The sequence below is a fragment of the Peromyscus maniculatus genome, chromosome 16 (assembly GCF_049852395.1).
Source record: "Peromyscus maniculatus bairdii isolate BWxNUB_F1_BW_parent chromosome 16, HU_Pman_BW_mat_3.1, whole genome shotgun sequence".
Lineage (NCBI taxonomy): Eukaryota > Metazoa > Chordata > Mammalia > Rodentia > Cricetidae > Peromyscus > Peromyscus maniculatus.
Genome location: NC_134867.1, coordinates 3,371,496 through 3,396,255, shown reverse-complemented (window position 1 = coordinate 3,396,255; position 24,760 = coordinate 3,371,496). Strand labels below are relative to the sequence as shown.

Genomic DNA, 24,760 nt, shown 5'->3' with positions numbered 1-24,760 from the left:
TGTGATATAAATGAAGCCACTTATTAATGAACTGAAGTGAACTATAGAAACAGAATACTAGCAGGCTTCTTCAGACATGGTAGCACAGTGTTCTTATGTCTACATTTTGATTTTACAATTTGACTGCTATCACATTATTTCTGAAAGAGTGTACTATAAGAATATATTGGGGCCAGGTGTGGGGAAGTCTAGAGAGATGACTAAGGAAAACACTTGCTGCTTTTGCAGAGGACCCAGGTTTGTTTCCCAGTACCTACATAGTGAACTACAAGTATCCGTCTACTGCAGCTTCAAGGAATCTTAAATCTTAACATCCTCTTCTGGCTTTGATGGGGGACTAAGCATGAATATGGTGCACATACATACAGACAGACAAAATACTCATATGTTTAAAATAAACCTTTAAAAAGAAAGAAAATACTTGTAGAGTCATCTAAGTTCATGGTGAGGTACATTGCCAGATTTGGGGTTCATTATATTTGAATAGTATAGTTTGTAGCTCTTAGTACAGATAATAAAATAGTTTCTTTGTATTTTGATGTGCTATGGCTTTAGGTTGGGAGAACTGCTGCTTTAGTTATAGAATTTGTAGTACTGCATGCTTTAGATTTGTGTTGCTTGGTCTGTTTCATTTCTATGGGCTAATTGATATTTTTGTAAAAGAAGACTGTGGTGGTAATCTAATTGTACTGAAATGTGATTTTGATTGTATGTTAATAAATAAAGTTGCCCGGGGGTCAGAGCTATTAGAGCCATAACAAGAGTGTGGCGGCGGCTACAATTGGCGCCCAAAGTGGGGCAAGAGTTTCCACCTAAAACCTGAGAAAAAAGATTCTAAAACGGAGCTAAAAACAGTTCCTAATTGTCTCTCTCAAATGAGCGGCAGCTGCCGGTTTGAGTTACTGGCGGGTTCCTGGCGTGTGCGCTTAACCTGCAGTAAGGCGGAAACGAGGCCTCTGCAAGTGGCACATTAAGCTGCGTGGTGGATTTAGCCTTTGCTAGTTACAAAACAAAAAAGGTTTCTGGGCTACATGCTGCTTGGATAAAAGCATAGACTCATGATAGCTCCCAGAGCTGGCGGTAAACGTACCACCGCCATGTTGGGAAGCTGAGGTGGGCGGAGCCAGCAGCCATAGCGCTGTTTCAGGCAATAGATTCACAATAAGACAGATTCAGATGGAACAAGACTTTAAATGCTTTACAATGTGTGTAAAAATGTACATAGGCTTGGAAGAGAGAGGAAAAGGAACATAGACAGTTATATAAAGAAATAGAAAGTTTTAAAATAATAAAGTCTTTAAAGAGAAAGTAAAAGTAATATAAAAAATAAGCCATGTAAAGATGGATATCACACAGAGAGTCTGGATTATATTGTCTTTGGGATTTTTAACTGCAGAAAGACATTTGATTGTAAAGACTGCTCAGTTAAATCAATGTGTATATTTTAAAGGTATTTCAATTTTGAAATTTATGTCTAAGGATGTTTTGCTTTGGAAAGGAGACTCTGCTTTTGTTTCTACAGAAAGCCAGAGGCTATGGATTTGTTCCAGATTAAGATACATCAGGTTTGACCAGCCAAGACCACCTGGAAGGTCTCTGATGACACCATGGCCCAGATGATTCAACATCCAGAATTGTTTCAAGGCAACTGGCTCAGACGATACAGCCTCACGGACTACTCCATGATCCTTAAATATTTTTTGTGTCCCCATAAGATACAGCGCCCCCCTCCAGCAGGAAGTAGTAAGAGAAGCTACGCCCAAATTCCCAAATATCCCAAGCTGGCTTTGGAGATGTGTAAAAGTTAAAACCTTCCTTTTTTAAAAAAAAAAGAAAAGGGGAAGTGCTGTGGGATGTTAATGTATGTCCTGTGGGAGCCCTTCTTGGGTTCCTTGTGGCATTACCCAGCAGGTTTGCATAGAGGATGATTAGGACCATGTGCCTGAGTGCAGGTGTCTGAGATGGTCTGCACTTGGCTGTACTGGGGGATGGTCTGTATGTCAAGTTGCTCTGATTGGTCAATAAATAAAACCTGATTGGTCGTGGCTAGGCAGGAAGTATAGGCGGGACTAACAGAGGAGAAATAAAAGAACAGGAAGGCAGAAGGAGACGCTGCCAGCCACTGCCAGGACAAGCAGCATGTGAAGATGCTGGTAAGCCACGAGCCGCGTGGCAAGGTATAGATTTGTAGAAATGCGTTACTTTAAGATATAAGAACAGTTAACAAGAAGCCTGCCACGGCCATACAGTTTGTAAGCAATATAAGTCTCTGTGTTTATTTGGTTGGGTCTGAGCGGCTGTGGGACTGGCGGGTGACAGAAATTTGTCCTGACTGTGGGCAAGGCAGGAAAACTCTAGCTACAGAAGACTAAAATTTTTCAGTTGCCACAGTTCATTTCAAAATGATAACAGTTCCATCTGTAATGGTACATTAGGTCATATTGTTGAGTTTGTACTGTGTATTTGTTAGATCATATTAGTCATTTGCAGTCTAATGTAATATTGGCATCCATCACTTATAGTGACATCAGAGCTGAAATAGAAGCATATTAAGATCATAAGAACAGTTAACTCTTGCAAAGGAAAGCACAATTGAATGACTTACTGTCACAAGTTTCTATGATGTCATTTATTGGGAAGAGAAGCTTTGGTTTTGATAGGTTACCTCATTTATTCTTTGAATTATTCGGGTGCAGGTGTATTTCCTAATATGGCATCATTACAGTGGAAGAATTTTTTTTCTGTCCTAATATGCTTTTTAAAGATCCAAACAATTCATTATATAATGTCAGATGTCTACTTCTTTGAAGCTTACGTGAATACTCTGACCTATGCCCTGCTTTGAGTCCCTGATTTTCTACTGTTGTGTGTGTCAACTGAATTTTATAAATGATGTGTAAATATTTAATGCATAAAGTAGTTTATTTATAGTAGATACTAAAGAACAGATTTTTGAACTTAATATCAATAGTAGCATATTCCATATTTGAAGAGCCTTAACACTGGTGGCATGCTAGAGTAAAGCCTGATTTTTAATTTTATTTCCTCTTAAATTTTCTGCCCTTTCCTGTCTCTTTTCAGATAGGCATTATTTATGACATATGCTACTTTAACAGCATTGCTCTCATTATGAGATATTTTTATGATTCACCTGTAATTTGCTAGCAAACTACACTCACCTTTAAATAATTGTCTAAAATATACTTTGGAGAAATATACTTTTGAGTTGACTGTTGTCCTTAGTGAACAAGTTGACATCCTGGGGTATTTTAAACATTTTTTTATTTGAGCTGTATCGAAGTATCCAAAAGTATTTTTTTATTGATATAGTTGATAATTAATCTTGGTGACTTTTTCTCTATTTTAGTTTGTTTGTTATTTCTTTTAGATGCTTGTGACCACACCAGAAAAATGGGATGTAGTAACAAGAAAGAGTGTTGGTGATGTTGGTCTTTCTCAAATTGTAAAACTCCTGATTCTTGATGAAGTTCACTTGCTTCATGAAGACCGGGGCCCAGTTCTGGAAAGCATAGTTGCAAGGACCTTACGACAGGTAAGAGGCAGTTATCAACTTAGAAGCTTCACCTGGCCTCTGTCTCACTTTTTTCCACTCCAGCTTCCTCCTGCTTACACCCCAGTTCTTTTTGCTCAAGTTTAAACTTCTTTCCTTTTCCTAAGAGACATCCAGCCTCTTCTGCCACCATCAGTATCATAGCTGTCATTACACCCGTTTCCTCTCAAGTCCCTTGCCCTTCTCTTGGATACCAAACTTTTCACTCTATAAATTGCTCCTTTTTTTGTTTTCTACCTTACCTTTTCCTGTTCAGGGGCACTTTCTCTTCAGCTTAAAAGTTGCATTTAATTTCACTAAAAAAAAAAAAAAAAAAAAAAAAATCCTTCAAATGCTTCCCAAAGTTTTATTTTTCTACTTAACTTCTGGAAATTTGATGTAAAAGATCTTGGATGTAAACTCTGGAGCAGAAAACAGGTGTTGGAGGAAGAGAGGTTGTGCAGAGAGCAGCAGTTACAGACATTTCTTGGGTATTCTGTGTCACAACTACATGCGTCGTTGAAGTTATGCATTAGATAAATCACAGTAAAAATTTGAAGTCTTTTTACTTTATGTAGGTATATTCATGTGTGTACATTTATAATTTATATACTGACACATTAAAATGTGACATGTAGGTATATTCATGTGTATTGGCCCCATCGCTTTTGTTTTCCATCTATGGTGGGATGGTGATTGCTTGAACATAAGCATAAATAAAATATTTTTACAGGCTCATCAGTTACTAAAAGATTGTTCTTAAGCCTTAATTTTAAACTTACTGATATTATTAAGTATTGATATTTGATACTGCTTATCAAACCATCTTTTCGATTTGAGCTTCTTCCCTGTGGCTCCATGATACACCATATCTTGACTGTCCACTTGAACTTTGTTTTTTTAGTGTGTACTAGTTGTATCAAGTAATGGGTTTTATTATGATGTCTTATATATATACATAAAGTTCTTTGAACATAATTATGGTTGCATTGCTCACAATTATCACCTCCTTCCCCATTGCCACTGGTTCCCTTCATGTGTTCTAATTCTACTTTATTTTCTTCTTTATATCTGCTCATTTGCTTTTTTTTTTTCTTCAGGATTTCTTGATGATCTCTTACTTTCATTCTTGAAATGTCTACATTCTCTAAGACTCGCATTTGCCTTAGTATTATTACATCCTAAATATTTACCCTTGGAAAGCAGCACTTATGGGAAGAAAAAGTGTGCAATATATATTTACATTCATTCATTGTGTCATTTAATGAACTTTATTCAACTCAGACCATGTACTGGCTAAACACTTCCAAGTACTATGAATTTAGTAGTCAATAAAATAAAGTTCTTGGCATAGAGTGAGGTGCATGTCTGTGAGAGCAGTTGGAGGAGCTCCAATCTGGTTTTCACAGTGAGGATGGGCTTGGAGGAGTATTTATGACATGTCACATTTTAACGTGTCAGTATATAAATTATAAATGTACACACATGAATATACCTACATAAAGTAAAAAGACTTCAAATTTTTACTGTGATTTATCAAATCAGATAATATCTAATGCATAACTTCAACGACGCATGTAGTTGTGACACAGAATACCCATGAAATGTCTGTAACTGCTGCTCTCTGCACAACCTCTCTTCCTCCAACACCTGTTTTCTGCTCCAGAGTTTACATCCAAGATCTTTTACATCAAAGAGAATGATTTTGATTTTTTTTATTTTATGCTTTGATATTAGAGAATTGGTGACTTTTCCCGGGAGCCATGACGCATGAATCCATTCAGTTCACATTTATTTTCAGCTATTCACCTTAAGAGTCCATCAACGTAAACCATTCCACAGATAAGGGCTTTCTTGCAATTGTAGAGGTGTAGAGACCAAGTAAATATTTATACATTTGTTAGAGGAGTGTGGTCATGTGTTGGCAGGGGATTTGACTAGCCTGACTCTAGCTTCTTACAGCAGCAGGAAATGGAAAGTTGCATTGGTATCAGTCCTTCCTGTGGCTGTATATGCTGCTTCACGTGGGCTGTTTTACTACATGTGGTTTGTTTCAGAGAACATATAGCATATTCCACATTTTCCTTGTCTTCCTCATAATGTTAACATTTTTCAATTGTTTCTCATACTTTTCCCATTTATAGTCCTAAGAAAAACTTCCAGATATTAAAAAATATTAAAATCTGGTCATCTCACTTTAATTTCTAGAAAATCTGTCAGCTACTGTGGGTTCTAGCCATTTGAAACTATTTTATTTTTCCCTATTTTTTTATAGCATACTATTAACCCAAACTTACTTGAGGTGAAGTGTGGGTTTTTCCTGTGTGCAATTAATTAAGGCTTCTAAATGCCTGTTGTGCAACTACTTCATTCTTGGTCATTGTGTGCAAATATTTATTAAAAATATACTGTTCGTTTGAACATGTCACATACTTCTTGTATATTTAAAATCATCATTCTGTTTCCTACATGCTAAAAGGCAATGTCTGAAATAAAGGAGTAAGTTTTACATACTGCTATATGAAGAGTTTCTTATAGTAAATTATACACCTGTCTATGTTTCCTCTGCTTGCACTTTGCACGTTTTTAGCATTTATCAGTCTTTATCATACAGCTAGGTACAACTCATTTTCATTTTCTGTATTTCTCACTAGATTTTAATGTCCTTGATATAAACGTATCTTTGAATCTCATGTCTTACCAAAGTGGTAATGTAGTGCTCATTACTACTTGTATTAAAAAGCACATTTCTGTTTGTTCCTTGTGATTACCAGAGGTTCCCAGTAGATGGTAGTGTTTCACATCATATGTAACCATGATTCCTGGTAATGTGAATGATGCAGGGAGCTGTGTCAGTGTGGTGTAGCTTCTGTTAATGGTCAGAAATTACACTGTAGATTAGGAATTGCATTCACAGCACACTTGACATCATGGGGAGATAAGATAGATATGTAAGTAATTAAAATTATTGTACTTGACAATATTAAACTAATATTGCTTCTTAACTTTTTTCAACAAGGAGACCGACTGTACAAACTTAGACTTTATGAGGTAGTATTCAGAAAAGTTTACTCTGCAAAGTCTTAGGTTCTATTATCAGCATATCTCCTGCCCACCCAAAAAAGTTAATTCTCTATTTTCTGGGCTAAAGATGAAGAAGAATCTGCAAAACAGGTTTTTGTAGTATTCAGCAATACATGTTTCATTACTCTGTGTGATGTTTGGAATTCTTTAATTTGGGTCAAATTTAATTTGTTTTTACTGTTTTATATAAAATTACTTTAGTGAAATCAAATTCCTATATATTTCTTTCTGTGTGTGTGCGCGCGCAACAATTTCTACCCAGTTCCATCTAGATTTGATTCTCCCATTTATGCTTCAAGTAGTCTCTACAGGTGTGAACCTGTGCCAAACTCAGTACTGTATCACCTAATTACCATGGATCATGCAGTCACCCAGTGTAGGTGGTTGGATGGTTCTGGAACCATGAAGTTATCCACAATACCTTGTTTGCTTATTTCACTGAATCTCCAAGACTGAACAAATTTATCAATGTTTACTTTGATAACAACATCATAGCCTTATAGTGATTGTTTTAATTATCAAGTATATGGACACCTTTGGCCATCTTTTGGTTTTAGTGTTTTATGTATATTACAGTATTAGAATACAATCAGAATTTGGCCTTTTTAATATTTTTGATTCATGGAATTTTATTTATTTATTTAGGTAATAACAATGACCAAACCCAAGGCCTGGTACATACCAGGTGAGCTTTCCACCAAGGAACTAAGTTTCCAGCCCCAATTTTTGAAATGTATTGTATTTTCTCATTGTTACAAAGCTTTTGTAGCTATTTAATGTCAATTCCATGAGTTTTAATGATAGTAGGTAAAGAATATGATGTGTGCATGCGTACGTGGTGTGTGTGTGTGTGTGTGTGTGTGTGTGTGTGTGTGTGTGTGTGTGTGTGTGTAGGGGATTAAACACATGGTCTTATACTTGTTAGGCAAGTGTTCTACCACTGAGTCACATATCCATAATACATCTATTATGTGTAGAGATTTATATGAAAAGACCTTCTGTTGACTCTCTGACCTCACATCTATTTGCTGTACTATAGTTTTTAGCAGCTCATATGGGTAGGATACATGATGGTCCTTCTGGTTAATTTACATAAATCTTATTTAATTAAATAACTTTCAATTGAAATTATCCATACAGGTTGAATCCACACAGAGTATGATAAGAATTCTCGGGCTGTCTGCAACCTTACCCAACTACCTTGATGTTGCTACATTTTTGCATGTTAACCCTTACATTGGACTTTTTTATTTTGATGGCCGTTTTCGACCGGTACCTCTTGGACAGACATTCCTAGGTATTAAAAGTGCAAATAAGGTAAGAGCTTGTTTTAATAGACTATTAAAAGAAATATTTTTGTTGGCTTGCTTTTGAATACTTAATCGAGATTAAATACTACCACCAAGTGCTACTTCCATAGCATACACGTATGGCTTCAAACAATCAGGCATACTTCTCAGTTTAGGTAGTAGAACTCTTCCTGCAGAAAGGTTCTTATGGTAGCTTACGGTATTAACAACATGTGTTTTGTATTTTCAGCTGTTAAAAGTTTCACAGAGTTATTTTTATTTAATTGAAGGACATTGTAAAATAAAGCTAATTAAATCAATAATAGATATTTTGATATAATGTTCATTTAAAATAAGGAATAAGGCTTTCAGATTGAAAAGTGATTTCATGGTAGTAACCAAAGGGGGAGAGTTGAGCTTAAGAAAATATGTTTTAATTATTATATTAACTATATATAAAGAATATTTCTAGCATTCTTTATAGTGATTTAAAAACAGTCATTCCTTTAATGGTACCACCATATGCCATTTGCACTATTAATATTTCTTATTACAGTTTTATAACAATGTAGTAAAACTTTACTTAAAAATTATTCTGTTCAATTCTTATTTCTCCTTAGAAGAAATAGCTTTAGGATAATCACAGTCCTTTTGACCTATTTTATAAAAGAGAACAGATTGGAATTGTATAATATTTGGTCAAACTTGGCCCTTCATTAATTACATTGTTTCTAAAAATAAGGTTTTTCTTAAAACAGCCATTTTTGCCTCATACTGTTGGAATGTTGGACGAATGCTCAGTAAATGTTTTTTATAATATTTACTGACGTGCCGCTGAGTGCCCAAGCCTGGGGAGGCCAGGGTTGTTGGATCATCCTAGATCTGGAGTTACAGTGGTGCTGAGAATTAAACTTGGGTCCTCAACAAGAATAGTTAACCACTAAGAGCCTTAACCACTAAGCAATCGTTCTGGCTCCAGTATTCAGTTATTGTTACTAGAACAAATAACGTGCCGCAGCAACATGGTGGAAGGGTCAGGTATTAGGGCTGGACACGTGGCTCAGTGGGCAAAGGGCTTGCTGCAAGCTCGTATCTACAGCCACATAAATGCCAGGTGAGCCTGGTCTCGTGTTTAATCTAATTACACAGGAGACAGAGACTGGTGATACCTCCAAACAAGCTGACTAGCTAGAACAGACACATAGGAGACCCTGCCTCGGGATATACAGTGGAGATACATATAATCAGGAGGATACCTGGCGTCATTCTCTGACTTCTACATGCACATACATAAAAATGCACATACATAAAATACACACATGAATGAACATGCTAGCCTGCACACACACTTCACCTTTATACACATGCCAAAGAAAATCTCAACAAGCTACCTTCTAATAGTAGGGCTCCTTTTTAGATTATTAGAAAAGAAAAAGAATAGTTTGTTATGATAGTAACTGTGACATGTATATTTGGCTTTCATCAATTACTTCAAGTGATTTGGAGTGCTATAAATACTTGCTTTTTGTTTTCCCATCATTTCTTAAATATATAGTTTATTATTTAGTTCATTTCAAAATATCATTTAGCTGAATGGAGACACATTTCAGATTTTTTCTTGACTTGCAGCTTAACTTAGAGCAAATTGCAGTCACAGAGATATTTTTTAAATATTTCAAATGCATGAAAGCCATCTAAAATCTTATTTTCTTTCAATTACATCATTCAGATTGGTAAATCACTTATAGTTAAATTCAAAGTGTTTTTCATAGCATTGTGCCAGCAGTATACTCACAAAACACATGTTGGATGAAGAAGTGATATGATTTTTTTGAATATTTAGAAGTTTGGCAATTAGAATTTACATATCATAGTATGAATAGTTCATTTGTTATAGTTACAGATTTTTTTATTATTATAACTTATTAGTTTAATGTTAATTTGAAATACATAGTTGGCTAGTGTGAAGATTTCACCAGGGTATTGTTAAGTTGTTTTATGACCAGCTACTGAGAATTTCATTCAGAAACTCAAGATATGATCCAGTTGTTATTCTGGAATATCAGAATGGTAATTTGAAATGAACCCAATCCAAAGTACACTGAAAATGTTGGGATTTAGCTTGGGGATAGAAGAGGTTAGATTTGTTTTCCAAGTCACTGATGGGACTGTTTACTCTGTGATAATTTTATCCTACTTAGCCACAGATTGTCAGTCATAAGTTTTCCAATTTTTAATGTTTTACACCATTGAAGCAGTGAATTAATTTCTTTCCTTAGAATTTTCTTTGTCATACAACCTGTATTCTTTCAATTTTCAGACACATATGAAAGCTATGTGGTTCATGGAATGAGACAGGAAAAAAATAGCCTGAAGAATGAAGTTTTTTAGGGGAAGTAGAGAACTTTAAAATCTATTCTAACATATCTATAGCTAGCTGGTATCACCCACAAAGATACTAACTTTTCAAACCTCAGCATTCTTTGTACTCTGAAACTGTGGCTGAAGTACTTTATTTGTGTTTTTAATTTTATTTGGTTTGTTCTGTGTTAGATACTTACATTTCATTTGTTGCTTCTGTGCTGTAATTAGTCTGAAAGGTTTTTGTAATATAATTGGCAAAGTTTCATTTGTACTTTGAAAGTGTTTCATTGTCTTATTTAATCATTTTCATGTTTTAAAATCGTTAAGATGCAACAGTTGAATAACATGGATGAAGTGTGCTATGAAAGCGTTTGGAAACAAGTAAAGGCTGGACACCAGGTACACTGACTTATATTGTTTCTAGAAAAGCTTCATGAACAACTATAGATTTTTCGATCTTCACTTAAAAGTTTTCCTGAATTCTGAGATTAAGATTTATTTCATAATTGTTTTAGTCTAATGGGTAACTGTATGAGTCATATAAATATTGTTAAGTGATACTACTATTGATAGGTCATATTGTGTTTGCTATTTTTTTAAGTATTTAAGAAAACGTTTGGCCTTTGCATTTCTGTTTTTGTAATTGTTTTAAAAAGCACAAACCTCTCAAAACTCAATTCGAATTCATATTTTTATATATTAAGGTTTTTCATGATGTTATTCTCACTGTTTTCATGAAGTATATTTGAAATATGCTTAGTAGATTTTTGTATTACTTAATTTTGTTTGGAAGTTGAGCATTTGAGTCTGGGGTATGGCTAAATGGTAGACCACATGACTATTGTGTTTGAGGTGTTGAGATCCGTGGGGAGTCAGACATGGAAAGAGAAAGAGTTAATCAGTTTTGTTTTTATTAACATCCCAATTGTCCCACAATTCTTTAAAGAAAACATGGAATGATATTATATAAAAATTAACTGTTATCTATTTTTTTGTTCTGGTTATTTGCATAAGCTTTTACAGTTTTCCCTCCCCCTCTTCTGTCATATTCCCTGAGCCTTAGGTGCTGGAGTGTTTTGTGGATTTGTCCATTGGGACTGGGCTCCACAACTCAGTGTTTTGATTGGTTGTGGTCTTTCTCCAGTAGTCTTGGTCTATTGCAAAAAGAAAACATACTTTTGTGTACAAAAGAATCCTTTAACCCCAAGGCTGAATTGTATTGCAGCTTCTGTATATGAGAAAAGTCAAACTAACCTGAGTCTGAGAATAGGAATAGATGCCACCCTGTGAACACGCTTGAAATATATTGTCATTTTTAAAGAAGAGCTTTCAAAATTTGTTTTTCTGCTAATCTTAATAGAATGTTATTGGTCTTAAGAATGCTTGCTTGATTGTTTGTTTAATCTTAGTCTGTTTTATGATCCTCATTCCTTGTTTATTTTTATTTATTGTCCTGTTTTGGTTTTTTATTGTTTTGAGACAAGGTCTCATGTATCCAACGATACCCTTTCATTTCTGATCCTCCTTGTGTATATTTCACAGGTTTTGAATCACAGGCATGGTGTCACCATTCCTGGGGATCTAACCCAGGATCAAATGAGTGTTAGACAAATCACTCAACTGCATTCTCGGTTCTGATTTTAACTATAAAGTTTTAATTTTAACAGAACTGCTTTTAATTAAAAAATCAAGAATCCCTGATTATTTTAAAGTAATACTTTTTCTAGCTCTTAATTAATACCTGAAAATGATAATATTGTCTTACATTTACTAAATTCTCTCAGCATCTTCTGAGGTAGGTATGTACGGTTATGCATAGTTGACAGATATAAATGAAGTCCTGTTCAAAAAAAGTAATATATTGGTTGTGCTCTTGTCATTTAATGTATTAGCTATTTTGTGTCTGCATCTGTTTAGAGCTGTGCATTAGTAAAATTTTACAATTGGGTTTTTAATTGTGTTTGACTGTTCATCCAACATAAAAAAAACCCTTCATCAATAGTTCGTAGATTCTGTGTTAAATAAAAAGGCTTAAAGATTTTTTTAAATAATAGAAGTAAAAATGTAAACGTATTAATGTGAAATATACAATAAACATGAGCTAATGAGCAAGCCAGAGAGTGAGCAGTCTTCCAATATGGTTTCTGCCTTAATTCCTGCTCTACCTTTCCTCAGTGATGGATTGTCACCTGGAAGTCGATGCATTCCAGATAAACTATTCCCTCCCTAAATTGCTTTTGTTTATAGTCTTTTATTAGAGCAACAGAGATAAAACTAGAACATCCTGTTACTCTAGAATTAAAGAAATTCAAGTAATATTTCCTTTGCTACCACTGGTAACAGTTACTGGCCAGATAATTGATACAGTCACTCCTTAACATCTTTACAGGCCTGGTTCTAGACACCCACCATAAAAAAATACCAGAATCAAGAGGTTTTCAAGACTTTCATTTAAAAAAGCATGGTTATTTGCATATATATAATTTATGGACATCTCACACACTTAAATTTTCTCTAGATTTGTTACAGTATCTATTACATGATAAACTGTAAATAATTGTTCTACTATATTGTTTTAAAGAGTAAGGCTGAGGTGGAAAGGCTTTCGAATTCACTGTAGATGGAAGGGTTTTGGTTTGTTTTTTTTTTTCAGGTGGGGTTGCATTTGTTACAAATATCTCTTATAAGCAATGTGTTAAATCTGTGATACAGAGCCCTTGGATAAGGAATTTAGGGATCATTATGCAGTGGGCCTGATTGTATTTGCTACATTATTATGCAGTGCAGGTGTGGTTCTCATTGGAACAGATCATTTTATGGGGTCAAAGAGTACAATGTTTGCACATTATTTTTTAGTGAGATGGATAAATACATATGCCCGTATATGTAAATATGCACATAAAACATATGCAGTTGTAAGTTCTAAGTTATCTAAGGAATACTTTTGTTGTTGGTACTACAGCCATTTTAAGGCCATTGGCTATAAACCATTTATTTTTCCAATATTATGGCCATCATCATGCTATTTATGATTCTTCAGATATATTTATTAATGCTAATTTATAATATGATCATATTCAATATTAAAAATATTTCTTTGAAAAATAGAATATAATCTCATGCTAGGAAAGGTAACCTTTGTCTCTTATATTGTTGGATAAAATTTCAAACAAATGTTGTACTTTGCAGGATTTTAGGGAATTTTTTTGCATAGTTCTCACATATTACTAGAGGCCAATGTGTCTCCTTAAAAATCATGTTTTATAAAGTATAGATATGGGTTGGAGATATGTTGTCAGTACAGATGAGATCTTACTACCAACTCTTTTCAGTGTAAATTCACTCACTGCTTTACTTCTCAAAGCAAAAGTTCCCGAAGGCAGGCTCATATTCTAGTAAATTCACATGAACTATAATAATTATGGTGCCTAATTAGAAGTTAAAAACTTGACTGGGATACCCAGGGAAGCCATCAGGTCACAGGCGCTGATGATTCTGAGACACAAGAACCTGGGAATTGAGGCTCACACTATGAAGGGAGAAGCTGGAGACAAGAATTACTGAGCTACCTTTGGTTTGCATGTCATGACAACCATGACTGCCAGTTCTTCATGAGTGTTTAAAATCAAAATTGACTTTCTGTACTTGTGTCTAGCTGAAAACGCTCTGTGATGATTGTGTAAGTGAAGTTGCTGTTCGGGAGCCAACAAACAAACTTTCAAATCAGAAATTGCAGCCAGATCTGTGCTGCTTCAGATAAGTAGAGTGGAACAGCTCTGACCTGTCAGCAGTGGCCTCCAGAAGCAGGTTTAGGTTGTATGCATGATTCGCATTAACACTTTTATTATGAGTTTCTTGAATTTTATTTTTAAAACGTACATATTTTGTGTATTTCTTCATTATAAAAGTGAAGTGATGTTGATTTCATAGTTTCTTTTCATAAATTTTAGTTTACCATTTTACCTTCTTAATACAGTGATAATTTATATATATTTCCAAAAGTATTTTTTATATGTATGTGAGAGTGTGTATTCATGTGTTAATGTGTGTCCACATGTATATATTTCCCATATGTGTGTGTGACAGTATATATATATACATGTGTGTATGTGTGTATGGGCAGGAGCATATTCATGAGTGTGCACATAATGTGAAGCATTTCAAGGTTGATGTTGAAAATTTTCATCCATCTCTCCTTAGTCTTTGAGGCAGGGTCTCTTAATAGCCCAGAGCTCATAGATGAGGCTGTTCTTGCTAGCCAGCTTGCTAAGTGGATCCTGCTTTGCCCTTCTGAGACTTGAATTACAGGAGGGCTACCACACTTAATTCAGTTCTGTAGCTAGAGTTTTCCTGCCTTGCCCACAGTCAGGACAAATCTTTGTCACCCGCCAGTCCCACAGCCGCTCAGACCCCACCAAGTAAACACAGAAACTTATATTGCTTACAAACTGTATGGCCGTGGCAGGCTTCTTGCTAACTGTTCTTATAGCTTAAATTAATCCATTTCTATAAATCTATACCTTGCCACGTGGCTCGTGGCTTACCGGCATCTTTTCATGCTGCTTTTCAGGGTGGCAGCTGGCTGTGACTCCTTCTGCCTTCCTGTTCTTTTATTTCTCCTCTTTGTTAGTCCTGCCTATACTTCCTGCCTAGCCACGGGCCAATCAGTGTTTTATTTATTGACCAATCAGAGCAACTTGACATACAGACCATCCCACAGCACAGCCAAGTGCCGACCATCTCAGACACCTGCACTCAGGCCTGTGGTCCTAATCATCCTCTATGCGGACCTGCTGGGTAAAGCCATGAGGAACCCAAGAACGGGCTCCCACAGGACATACAGAACATCCCACAGCACAGTTCTTATTCGATCTAGGGATCTGAGCTCTGATCCTCTTGCTTGTCAAACAAACACTTTAATCATAAGCCATCTTCCCAGCTTCTACTACTCTTTTATCCCTCATACTTGCAGTTTTAATTTTGATTATTAGCTATAATCAATTATTAAATTATAATTATAATGCTTGTGTGGTTTTATATTCACTCTTTTACTTAATGAATAATAAGGATTTTAAATGTATCTACATGGTTTTCACAACTTCATTGTCTGCAAGAGAGAGAAAAAAGAGTTTCAGTTCTAATTTTCACATACCATGTGAATCTATTTAGACTTTTAATCTGACACGTGCCTAGATACTTGCTTTGGATATAGGGGGAAATGAGCCTCAGACATGTTAAGCAGCTTCCCAAAGTCATATGGCTAGTTAAGGATACCACTATAACAGAAACACAGGAGGTACTGTTAATAACATTCTACATTGTTTGTTATTCTGTCAGTTACCTATCTCATAGCTGCATGAGAATGAAATTCAGCTTCAGGATAAAAGAATTTATTGTGGCTCATAGCTCAAAGGAATTCAGTCGATAATCATCAAAGGTATGGCTGTGGTATTGATTTGGTTCATTCGTGTTATTAACCAGGAAACAGAGAAAGGGGACTTTCTGACTTTCTCCTTTCTTCCCTTTTATTTGGAAAACCTTAGCTCACTGGAGTGGATCCTCCTACATTTGGGATGGATCGTCCCATTTCAGTGTAAACATCTCTGCAGTCACACTCATAGATATTCCCAGATGTCTGCATCCAGGTGATTCTAAATCCAGTCATTTTGACTGTGAAGATTAGTTTTCACAGCTATTAATTATAATTATAATAGAATTATTAATTCCTCCATTGCTAAGTGTTGTAAATGTTTCAGCTTTCTATTACTAAAAATGATACTTACTTTTTAATTAAATTTCTGTTTATTTAGTTGCTGCTTTTCTACTTAAATTTTTACTTAGTTCATTCCTTAAAATGGAATCAGAACAAATGCCACATTTTGTCTTCTTGCTATACAGGAAGGACTCTGTGTTCTCCAAGTAAATAGAAGCATTTTGTGTTCACAACAGACCTAAGAGCTTATAAGATGCAGAATCTTAAAAACTAATGAGATTTCTTCTAAATGATGTTGGCAGTGTAGTTTGGTGTAAGGTTGTGACCCAATGTATGTTTGCCACCTTAATTTTTTTTTCAATTTTATGACATATAAAACAAAGTGCTGTTTTAATACTGAATATTTTTTCTTAATTTGCAAATATTTTCTCCTCACTGTGGTATTAGGCTTTGGTTTGGACATACACTTACTTTCAATTAGAAAAAATGCTTCCTCCCCACTTTTCTTATTTCAACCTGTGACCTCGTGGTCCTTTGGTACACACACACACACACACACACACACACACACACACACACACACACACACACACACACAAAGAGGAGTTAAAATAATCACTGCTTATTCCCTACAGAGTGGCTTCTGTTGCTCTGTATATTTACATTTTCAATGCATCTCATGACTTTAAGTTCCCTATAATTTTTCTTGATCTCTTTAATTTATTGTATTTTTAATTGTTCGAAATTATGAAAGAACCATAAATAGAAATAATAACATTAAAATGTATGTTCTGCCTTAAATTTTAAATCTAAATAATTGTTTTTAGGATGTTTAGTGCAATGTTCTTTTAGATTTTTGTTCTAGTAGGATAAGTTCTATTTAGAAAGATTGGCTGTGAGGGACATATCATCTTCATAAACTTTGTCATAGTGTAGTTTGACTGTGATGAATTTTTTTATCTTCATAGACAGCAGGTTCTTAGTGGTATGGTGAAGACTGGAAATAGGAATGCTTTGGAGCTTTCCCTGCTAACTGACACTTGCCTTTAGTGTTGGTAGTATTACAAAGCCTTCATTTTGCAAAAATATCCTGGGAAGATTGTAGGTTCTTACATTAAACCAGTCATAATACAGCTAATAGTTCTTTTGTAATGTAACTACTCAAGAGTTCCATTCTTTTCACATCTTTGTGTTTCCTATAGTATGTGAATACCTATGGGGAAAGTGCCCAAAGCAAATCTATAACTGTATCTATCTTTTAGAAGCATTTGTCCATTTCTTCTTGTGTTTGGAAATCAATCTGTGATCATTTAGCTTGAGACGTGGCAGCATTCTACTGAATGCCACCAGCACCCACAATTTCACTGTGAGTATTTGGAGAACAAGGTGCCATGGGTTTTTATTTTAGAAGCTAGAGTTAGCAATTTCTACAAGTTCAGCAGTGCTTGACTTACCATTACAATGTTTGGTTTGTCATTTTAGTCTTTGATACTGAGAATTGTGTAGGAATTTCTTTCCAGGATGCTTTTGATTCTCGAAGTTTCTTTTTTCCTTATTAAATCATCTTAAGAGGTACCTTAACTATGTTGTAGTATTATATCTGGCTTTCAGAAGGTCAGCAAAGAATCTCAGTGCAGTAGAGCTGCAGAATTGTATTTTTCGCTCATGATTAAGATTGAAATTAGTTTCTCTGCTGTAACTAACTGTCTTTGTATGAAATTCCAAATGTTAATTTTAAATACATGAGTTTGTATCTATCTGTCTGAGAAAAGAGAAGAATGTGAAGTTCAACATTTCGCCTTATCTAAAAAGCAGACAGACCATTAAATCTTCATAGTATTCTACCCACTTCTGATTGAAAACTCTATGTGATTTCTTTTCTAAAAGCCTTTCTACCTAAGTATTTTATTGTACATATAAGCATGATTAATTATAGACGTGTGGGTTTAATTATGGATGAATGCTAGTTAGCTAGATAGAAAGTAAGATTTGCTTCTGGAACTCGGACAGATCTAACTTCACATGAGCATGTTATCATTGAACAGCCAGCTACAAATTCTGTGGACATACCTTTCATTGTTAGTAAGGAAACATCTAAATTTCAGTCCTATTTTTCTCCTTTGTATATAACTTAGCAGTTAGTATTCAGGAGTAATAATTATATAAAGCAATCTTTTCTTGTCCAAGATGACGAATTGAAGTTTCCCAGATGTATCTCATGCCTCTTTCATTTTCTAGCTTAAAACAGAAGCAACAAACAGACAAAAACAAAAACAAAACAACCCTCCAGTGAATACACCTGGCTTTATTTATTTCTTTTCTATGCGGTTGTCTGGTATTCTGAATTTCTACCTGGTTTGGTTTCTCTCTAAACTTTGATTTTTATTATTAGGACAGTTATTTTTCAGATCAGTAATAAAAAGAGTGAAATAGAGTCAGTTAAAAAAAGATTGTTGATTCTTAGGCAACAAAGAGATTTTTCTGCTAAATAATTAACACTTTTTTTTAAAACATTTTTTTTCCTGTTTGGAGTAAATTAGAATAGAGAAGTCTCATGTTCAGAAGCCATGCTGGTACTCTCTGTCCATGAGTTTCAGTACCCCAGTCATCTAAACATGTGCATTCATGTACTTAATAGACTTTATGTGTAGCTTTGCTTTAAAAGCATTGACAACGGTAGGAGGCAGTTGTGTTCCACTCAGGCATGTGTGCTGACAGATGGAGAAAACCTTTTCCTGTTGATTTTCAGCATTCCTACTCTGCAAGACTTCAAGCTCTTCTTGGCTACTGGGAAATTAAAAGTTGGCGATTCAGCCTTTAATTTTGATCCATCTGCTCAAACTAATGAAACATCTCATTTGTAAGCTTCTCTTTGTGTTACCAAATGCAAGTACAGCTTTATCATTCCTGTTAATAATTCCCCTCCTCCTGTGTAACTTACAGAATGGGAAAATAATTGATGCCTTAATTCTATTGAGATTTTCTTCTTACACAAACTTTGTTACACTGATAGTAAGACAAATTAGGAACTTTCTCCAATTATAACATATTTAAGTGAACTTTTCACATCAAACTTTCAAAAGAAAATCTGCCTCCCATTTGATGGAAGAAAAGATTTGGTTAAAGAGGACCCAAGAACTTCGGCCATGTTAAAACTAAATGCCAATCTTTATTTATACTGTATGCGTATCTTATCTTTTTTTCCTTATTGTTTATACATGTTTTTATTTCAAGTTTTGAAAACATTTCATAAAATTGACTAATAATTAGATTAATTTTCTGTCCAAATGGAATGATTTTGAGGGGTATTTGTGTGTGTGTTCTTGTCTATATGCCTGTGACCAAAAAAGTTGACATCAAGTGTCTTTCTCAATTGTTCTCCACAGGTTTTTTTTGAGACCTTGGAATTACAGATGGCTAGTCTTCCTTTACTGCCTACCCTAAGCTGGGAATATAGGAGTATACAGCCATGCCTGACTTTTTACATGTGTTTCATATGTCAGAACTTAGGCTCTCCTTCTGCACAGCTACCTGAGCTACCTCCTGAGTCCTTGTTTCTTAACATTGGTTCTCAGGTTTATTCATATACAATAAAAACAAATTCTATTGTGTGAACTTTCATAATGGAAATTAGCAATGACTATTTTGCCTATGAAAGTTTTTTATTCTTTATATGCAAGCATCTCTGATTCTTGGTAACATTTTTGAAACTCTTATTACATCGCCAGAATTAGTCTAAAAATCCTAGTATTCAAGATCCTATCCCAGCCTCATGAGAAGCTAAAAATATAGAAGTGTGCCACAGTGCTTAGCTGATTTTTTAAAAATCTTTTTGTTCTGGTCCTTATGATCAAGATTCATCTAATTTTTTTTTTCCCCGGTGTAATCTCTTCAGTCATTTTGTTTGTTTCTCCTTTAAGGCTTCTCCTTCTCTGTCCGGCTTACTCATCAACCCTTTTTGTGTTGTTTTTTTGTTTTGGTTTCTTTTTTTCTTTTTTTTTCCCCTGAGACAGGGTTTCTCTGTGTAATAGCCTTGGCTGTCCTGTAACTCTGTAGATCAGGCTAGCCTCAAACCCATAGAGATCTGCCTGAGTATGCTTCCCGAGTACTGGGAGTTCGGCACTCCTAGATGCTTTTAATTCAGCAATTTTTCTTAAGCTTTCATTCATTCTCAGTTATGGGCATTCTAAAAGTAACTCAATGTATTTGTTTTCCACCCAGACCTCTTTTCTGAGTTCTAGAGTCATGTAACCATATGTTGCATCTCCCCCTGGATATCTCAGTGAAATTCATCTGTACCAAATTTATAATCTTCCTCCTAATTCTATGGCATTCTTTTATTCCTTAGATCAATGAATAACAGGACTATAGATTTAATTCCATAGACTCAAAACCTAAAGGTCCTCCATATCTCTCTACCTTAATCTCTCACCAGTGCCTATCTGTTTTATCTTCTAAGAATCTCTAAGAGCTTCCCATTTTTCTCCTTCCCTTCCCATCCTGCATGTTCCCACTCAATCCCAGCAATCATTGTTTATTCCAGAACTGCACAGGCCATTTCACAGCTCTTTTTCCTGCTCCTAATCTGGCCCTTTTCTAGTTTCTCTGCATACCAAAGCTCCTTCAGAATAGGTCCTGTGAGACAGTAAAACAGTGCGAGTATCCCCCTTGAAATGCTTCATTGTGTGTACATTACTTTGACTATTATTTCACCTAGTCCTTTCTGTCAGAAATGTTAAATGATCTCATTTCTCTGAACTTAAGATATCTGACTTAGCTCCTTTATGATAGTTATGTGTACCACAAGTTAGTTTATGTTAATATTTTGTTCTTTTATTTCCACTTATTAAGCCCTTGAAGAGTAACTTTTGAACCCTTTTAGAAAGAGAAGATTTTCACTTTTCTAAAATACAGTTTTTAAGAGTACTCCATTGTAATCTTGAAATTTTATATACAGCAATTTCTTTAATAACTGTGTAGTGTCCTTGTTTTCAGAGAGAATGTTTCCTATGGCCGGGGAGTACTAGTGTTAGATTATCTTCAGTGCTGATCATATGGTTGTCTAATGATCAATACCATCTCGTGATAAGCAAATAAGTGCACTGATGTGAAAAGAAAGACAAATAACTCCCCTTTATGTCACTCTCCCTGCTGTATTCAGTTATCTTCTGACACATTCAGAGATATACAAGTGGATGTTGTGTTGGGGTATTAGTCATTGCAGGCTTTTTCTTCTCTTTTGGTTTCATTTTATGTGTGTGATGTGCTTGAATGTGTGCATGCATGTTGGTGTATTTGTGTATGCACTTGTGTGCCTTTGGAGGCCTGGGGTCGATTGGGAAATATTTCTCAATTGCTCTCTTTTTCCTTTAGAGGCAGTGTCTCAGTCAAACCCAGAACCTGTCTATATACCTATCTCTGTAGCCACCTTGCTACAGGGGTCCCCAGGCTCCACCTGCCAAGGCTGAAATTACAAGCAGGCTACCATGCCCACCTGGCATTTATGTGAGTTTTAGGGTCTGAATTCTGGTCTTCACGCAATTACTTTATCCACTAAGCCATCTCCCTGCCTACATTTGAGGCTTTTTTTTTTCCTCTTTAACTGTTATTTCTGAATACTATGAAACTGTTTGTCATAAAGAGAAGTTTAGGAATTTTGAGGCTACAACTCAGTTTTGGTCTACACTTACATACTCCACAGCATTTCTGCTGATAATAGTGTGTGACTGGAGAAATTCTCATAAAGATTTCCTGAGAAATGTGTAAGCACTGTTGAAAATTCCTTTCTTATCAGCTTCACTGCGGCTGGCAATTGATCATTCTTGACACTTTGACTACCACAATTTTACTGGTCAATCATTGAGAAATACACTTCCTGGGTTGCCATGCCATTTATTTTTCTTTTTATCTATTTTAAGTTTTAAACTTAAAGAACAAACAAAAAAAGTACTGTGTAAGTTTAGGAAGAAAAATAAAACTAAAACAAAAATTTTGTTTTATGAAACTGGTGTAAACCTAGGTAGAGCTCAAAGCTTATGTTTTACCCACTTCCTGTGACACAGTGTAACAATATCTCTTTTATCCTATGAGCATATCTCCTCCTAGGAAGGACCAGGTTTTCAGATCTTTTTCTCATTTTTTTCATCAGTTTCCTTCTATTCCCCTCTGTCTTAATTAGATTTCTATTGCTAGAATAAAAGCCATACTGAACGTAACTTGGAGAGGAAAAGCTTTATTTAGTCTTCAAGGTAGCAGTCCATCACTGAAGGAAGTCAGGGCAGAAATCAAGCAAGGCAGGAAACTGGAGGCAGGAGCTGATGCACTCCATGGAGGATTTCTGTTTATTGTCTTGCTCCTGTGTGTGACTTAGCCTCATTTCTTAGAGAACTCAGGACCACATGCCCAGGATCAGCACCATCCACAGTGGGCTGAGCCCTCCCACATCAGTGATTAATGAAGGAAATACCCAATAGACTTCCTAAGGGCAATCTGATGAAGGTATTCTTCTCAGTAAAGTCCCTTTTCCCAGATAAATCTAACTTGTGTCAAATTGACGAGAAACTAACCAGGCCACCCTCTTTTGATGCCTGTCTTTACTTTTAAGGAACAGAATGTGCAGATCATAAAGTTGCTGTGCCTTCTTTCTGTGTACAGCCTTTCCTCCTGTCACTGCTGTTATCCTCACTTGGGCTATTTCACACTACAAGTCCCTTGCATTAAGACAATACTTATCACTGTGATTTAGATGTGTACTTTCTGTGCATCTTGACAGGGCATGAATGTATGTCTTCTGATGCAGTACATGAAAGGAAAGCTAGCTTAATTATTTATATTTGTTTTAAAATTTGGGTTTTGACAACTTTAATTGAGGTGAGTAAAATTTCTGCCTCAGAAATCAGATATATTAGGTTATTTGCTAGATTTTTGATGTAAAAATGTGACTTTAGTATTAATCTAGTTAATCTACAAAGTTACTTATATCAAATTTTATATATTTATTAACTTTGGTGTAAATGAAACTATCTGAATGCATTCTTGTTTTATGCTGCTTGTATTACTTGTATTGATGCCTCAGTATAGACTTGAGCAGCACTAAATCAACACTTGCTACTTGTTCTAATTCTCCTGCTTTTATAGCAGAATTCTTCAGTGTGTGAAAGTTTTTATTGTATAGACTTTCTAATTCCTTAGTTCTGTTTATTGATAAGTATTTATTCTCCTTTCTTATAGCTATACTGCATGGGACTTTTCTCCCTAATTTCTTTCTTAGAAAATATGATTTTTGATACATTGAGTTTCTCTGAACTATTATTTATTACCTGTTTATATCATAGAAAATTACACTAAATCCCATTTTTAGCTGTTTCTATCTAGTCCTTAAACAGCTTTTATATATATATATATATATATATATATATATATATATATATATATATATAAATTTGCTACTATATGCATTGTTCACTACATTACCATTGAAATCTCTGAATAAAATTATACAATGTTAGTATTATGGCTAAGTATAAAATCTTGTGATCCGGTTTTATACTTTCAATTCGTGTTTAGGGAAACCCTTTCTTTACCTGTCAGTATTGGTGTTTTACCTGTTTTTCTCCCCCAGTTTCATAGTTTTGAGTCCTGTGTTGAGATCCATCTTATATATCATTCATTTTGAATAGATTTTTGGACAGATGATATATATTGGGCTAGTTTCAGTTTCACTCCATCACTTGTAAATGAAATGTTTCCTGTCTGGTGTATGTTTCTGACAGTGTTATCAAAGGTTAGGTGGCTGTAACTGGCAATTTATTTCTGGATCCTCTATAATGTTCCTTTGGTGTACTTGTCTGTGTTCTTCTGGATAATATGATCATCTATTTTGATTCTACTAACATTGTTCTTTCTACTAAGGAATCTTTTATATAATGGGGTCTTTTCTGTTTCCATGTGAACTTTAGGGTGGTTTTTTTGTTTTTGTTTCTAATTGTGGGAATAATGTCATAAGGATTGTGATAAGGTTGCAGTGGCTTGTAGAGCACCTTTGGCATCACAGCATTATTCACAGTGTTAATTCTGTCTTTCCATGAGCATGGGAGGTCTTTCTATCTTCTGATGTTTTCTTCAGTGTGTGAAAGTTTTCATTGTATAGACTTTCTAATTCCTTAGTTCTGTTTATTGCTAAGTATTTATTCTCTTTTCTCATGGCTATACTACATGGGACTCTTCTCCCTAATTTCTTTCTTAGAAAATATGATTTTTGATACATTGAAAGACTGCTGATGTCTACTTCCTCTTTTTTCTTAACATGATCTATAATTATCCCTGTTGTGTCTTTGCAGATATCATGGACATGTTTTCCTTGTATGTTTCTTTCCCCCTTTTTGCCTTTTTTTCCTAGTCAAGAAGATAAATTGAAAAGTACAACATTTATGAAAAAGTAGGATATTTTTCATTTATATTTTTAAAAATACCTAAAAACTGAAAGAGATAGTCAAAAGCCCATCTAAGAGGCCCTGGAATGTTACTGTTTTTCTCTTGATAGAAGCCTGGTAGTAATTAAACCAATAAAGCTGACTAAGAATGTATAAGCCTATTATTTTATCTTCTCATCACCCAGTGAAAATACGAGGTCTAGTTTTCAGTAAAGATTCACTATAAGTTTATTATTTGAGAAAATTATGTTTGAATGTTCAATAATCATTGTGACTATTATCTAAGAACAAAAGGGAACATATTCAAAGAGGTTTTAGGAATATATTT

At 35.0% G+C, this 24,760-nt stretch overlaps 1 protein-coding gene across 1 annotated transcript in view; it reads left to right on the top strand.

The window, feature by feature from the left end:
- The window catches only part of Ascc3 (activating signal cointegrator 1 complex subunit 3), a 323,710-nt gene that overhangs the window by 110,965 nt on the left and 187,985 nt on the right, over positions 1-24,760 (top strand). Inside the window, exons 11-13 of the mRNA XM_006983742.4 lie at positions 3,389-3,553; positions 7,775-7,951; positions 10,615-10,686. Coding sequence (XP_006983804.1) covers positions 3,389-3,553; positions 7,775-7,951; positions 10,615-10,686 — 414 coding nt within the window. The remainder of the gene's footprint in view (positions 1-3,388; positions 3,554-7,774; positions 7,952-10,614; positions 10,687-24,760) is intronic.